This window comes from Hakea prostrata, chromosome 8, assembly GCF_041222555.1.
Source record: "Hakea prostrata isolate BN-2017 chromosome 8, UWA_Hpros_2, whole genome shotgun sequence".
NCBI lineage: Eukaryota > Viridiplantae > Streptophyta > Magnoliopsida > Proteales > Proteaceae > Hakea > Hakea prostrata.
In genome coordinates this window covers 16661833-16665597 of record NC_142607.1, presented here as the reverse complement: position 1 = coordinate 16665597, position 3765 = coordinate 16661833, and the positions used below count along the sequence as shown (strand labels likewise).

The 3765-nt window shown below is 38.3% G+C and overlaps 1 protein-coding gene across 1 annotated transcript; it reads left to right on the top strand.

Moving 5' to 3' along the window:
• Positions 1-249: 249 nt before the first annotated feature.
• Positions 250-3470, top strand: LOC149007295 (elongation factor 1-delta 1-like). Its single transcript, XM_089166737.1, has 8 exons — positions 250-351; positions 993-1088; positions 1185-1301; positions 1393-1480; positions 1973-2099; positions 2359-2472; positions 2578-2739; positions 3230-3470. Coding segments are annotated over exons 2-8 (696 nt in total). The 5' UTR covers positions 250-351; positions 993-1002; the 3' UTR covers positions 3232-3470.
• The last annotated feature ends 295 nt before the right edge of the window (positions 3471-3765 follow it).

The following is a 3765-nucleotide window of genomic DNA, read 5'->3' as shown; positions in this document are numbered from 1 at the left end:
AACGGCCCCACGGAAGCAAAGAACTTCGTTTCCAAAAAACACCGTTACCTAAAGCGCACCAACACTTCAGTTTCGGGAATCGTTATGGCTATCCTTTTTATTATTAATTATTTAAATTAAAAATAACAGTGTTAAATGACAGTTACCATCCTCCTTAAATGGTTAAATGACATTACCCATCCTTACTTATTTAAATAATAACAGTTTTTCACCTATATTTGGAAAAGATATTCCCAAACGATTGCGATTACGGCTTATAAATAGTTGTTTTCGGTGTGCTAGGGTTTCTCCTCAACCAGCCTCCAAGTTCCGAGAGTGAAAGCCGAACGAAGCTCCGTGTAAAGTAGCAGGTTGTTTTCTTCACATCACAGAACTGCTTGGATATCATTATCTGTTTCAGTTGTTTCGTTCATCAAAATTCTACTAAATTTCCATCTTTTCCAGTTGGTTATGAGTTTATTGGCCGTTCTGGTTTTCTGTTTTCGCTAGTTTGGTTCAGAAACGCACTCGTTTCCTTTTGATTTGTTTGCCCATCTCTCATTTGATCGCATTGAACATAGTTCTTAGTTTCTGGTAGGTTTTGAATTTATTGCTTGCGCCATGGTGTTATCCTCATTCTGTCTATCTGTGTTAATTGGTGATTATTATGATAATGTTCTGCAACTGTGAATCCCCCTTTAGGGTGGTATATTCGCCTTTGTTTTTTGACATTGTTTGCTGTTTGGAGTTTTTTATTATTTTCAGTGTCTTTGAAAGTGGTTCCTATTGTATTTTGTTATAAAATGCTGCACGAAGATCTGCTTTGTTATCTGAGTATTTGCTTAGATTTATTATAAAAATACTATCGCTTTTGGGTTCCCTTTTCTCCCTGCATTGGGGCCAGTTGTTGAAAAATTCAATCGCAGTTCATATGTTATGTATGATCACACGAATCTGTTTGCACTTCGCCGGATCCTTGGGTGCTGACTATCCAATATTCTTTTTTCTTACAGGAACTTCGAAATGGCAGTTGCTTTCGACAACCTCAACTCAGCATCTGGCCTGAAGAAACTTGATGAGTATCTGTTGACGAGGAGTTACATTACTGGGTAAGTTTAGATGGTTATCCCTGGGTATTACTTTTTTCCTTGGGATTTTGCAATGTCTTTCTCCAGATTCATAATGTTTTTTTTCCTTAATTTCAGATACCAAGCTTCAAAAGATGATATCACTGTCCATGCAGCTCTTTCTGGAGCTCCTTCATCCGAATATGTCAATGTGTGTCGGTGGTACCACCACATCGATGCTCTTCTAAGGCTTTCGTGAGTTCTTTAAACTTAATATTCTCCTGTTCTGTCGATGGTGATATAATCATCCAATTTGTTAACATTCTCCAAATATTCTACAATGCAGTGGTGTTTCTGGAGAAGGCAGTGGTGTGACAATCAAGGGATTTGCTCCAGAGGAAGCTATTGCAACTCCTCCAGTAGCTGAGACGAAGGTGAGAAGCTCCCTAGTCACATCCTACCTCAGAATTTTTTTTTCATTTAGAGATTGCGTATTGAACCCCACAAGACTTGAGAGGCATGGATATTGCTAGAGATGTGGTTGTGCACATACGCTACATACAACCATTCATTCTTTCTGGATATATAGTTGCTGATGTCAATGAAGTGAAGGTCATTATTACATTACAGCAAATATGTTTAATGTGATAACGTGGAATACATCCAGGAACTCTTCACGGTGGTGGAAGTGTTATATCTTATAGCATGATATATCATATTTGGACTCATCGTTGTGTTCCAGCCTAATAGATGATATTTAAGTGATAAATTGTTTGCTTCATTGCTTGCTTGCCCCTCTCAAAACATGGTTGCAGTAACATATAGTCATTATGTTTCCCTCACTCGTAATGAATTGCTATCTCATTTCTAAAGTTACAAGAAATGGTTCCACAATATTTGTCCTCATGATGGAATGTTGTTTTCAGGCTCCAGCTGCTGAGGATGATGATGATGATGATGATGTGGATCTCTTTGGGGAAGAGACAGAAGAAGAAAAGAAAGCTGCAGAAGCACGTGCTGCAGCTGTTAAAGCATCTGGAAAGAAGAAAGAATGTAAATTATACTTTTAATTTTCCACATTAGGCAGTCATTAAAATTTATATTTTGTATTACATCTTTGAGTCCTGCACATTTTTTCCATGATTTTGAACTGGGTCTTTTTCCCATTTCTTTATAACATACTTGCTTAAAATCATGTGATAGGGAGGTGAATAGCATCTGAATTCAAGTCTGTTGATCATGGCTTTAACTGGATAGTTTTGTTGATTTGTATGTCAAACCTGAACAAGATATCTTGTATTCTTATCATCAGCTGGAAAATCCTCTGTTTTGTTGGACATAAAACCCTGGGATGATGAAACCGACATGAAAAAGCTTGAAGAAGTAGTCAGAAGTATTGAGATGGAAGGCTTGTTCTGGGGAGCATGTAAGTTGTTTTGTCTTTGCTTGTATTTTCTTTGCTGTTCTAAACTATGCTTAAGAACATTGAAGATGTATTAGGAAATTGATGTCCTTTTCGTGTTAATTACAGCTAAGCTTATGCCTGTTGGATATGGTATCAAGAAATTGCAAATAATGATGACCATTGTGGATGACTTGGTATCCGTGGATACTCTTATTGAGGAAAGACTTACCGTTGAACCAGCAAATGAATACATCCAGAGCTGTGATATTGTGGCATTCAACAAAATTTGTAAGTTCAGATTTGGTCTTCATTCATGTCTTTGGTTATGTTACTTTCTGCGGTAAAATTGTTGGGCCCACCATAGAGTTGCTTCAGCTATATGTATTGATAAAAAACTTCTGGTGATCAGAGATGGGTCATATACTAATCTCCAACCATTGGATAAAGAATCAGGATCTTGTCCACTGAATGCCTATTAAGACACCCATCAGCTGTGCTGGGTGACACATCCCACTACCCTTCTAGCCATCCTAACTGTTGTATTCACGTCCATTGTGCTGGTCATGCCGCTTTGTCTGGCTTCAATGCATAGACACAAACTGTTTTGTCCCATTTCAATGTGGAAATCTTAGGTGACCAAAGTTGGGTTTTTTGTGTATGCATTGACATCATGCAAGGCACGTGGCTGGATAGCATATTCTATTTATTACCATAGGTATATAAATATATTTTCCTTAAGAGAGAAGTCTGACTATGTTCTCTATTTGTCTTGTTACAGAGATGGCCTAGTCTATCCATAGGCGTTAAGGAAGATGAAGCAGCTGCTGCTATTGCAAAATGTTTGAAGGTCTTGGAGTGCTTTTTTTTTGAAAAAATATTAAATTGCTGCCCTTATTTAAGCCTACAGTAGTTACTTTATTGAAACTGAACTGTAAGAGATTGTGTAGGCCAACTGGTTGAATCCTTTTAGATTTGGTTGCATAATTTGTCAAACCAAGTTTTGTGGCTTTTTCCTTTTAGACTTTCTCTTCATTCTCATCATTCTCATCATTGCTACATCGTTCCTTATTTATCGCGGAACCCTTAAGAGTGTTTTTGGCAGACTAGATTTCAGGCCTGCATATACAGAAAATTGAATGTGAATTCATGTTTCTCCCCCCCCCCCCCCAAGTACCACCCTTTTCTCTCCTCTCTCTTCCCCTACCCTCCCACCCCCCCCCTCGGGTTTTCCTTTTCCCCTCTTTCTCTTCGCTCCCCTGTCCAGTTATCCATCTCCAGAATTTTGGGCTGGCCTGTTAATAGATGCTGAGAAGT

What these genes read in the sequence shown, in the direction of transcription:
- LOC149007295 (XM_089166737.1), top strand. Translation starts at nt 1,003, where the DNA reads ATGGCAGTTGCTTTCGACAACCTCAACTCAGCATCTGGCCTGAAGAAA. An exon ending in ATCTGGAAAGAAGAAAGAAT is followed by an intron (nt 2,100 to 2,358) that starts GTAAATTATACT and finishes TCTTATCATCAG; the next exon opens with CTGGAAAATCCTCTGTTTTG. An exon ending in AGGCTTGTTCTGGGGAGCAT is followed by an intron (nt 2,473 to 2,577) that starts GTAAGTTGTTTT and finishes TGTTAATTACAG; the next exon opens with CTAAGCTTATGCCTGTTGGA.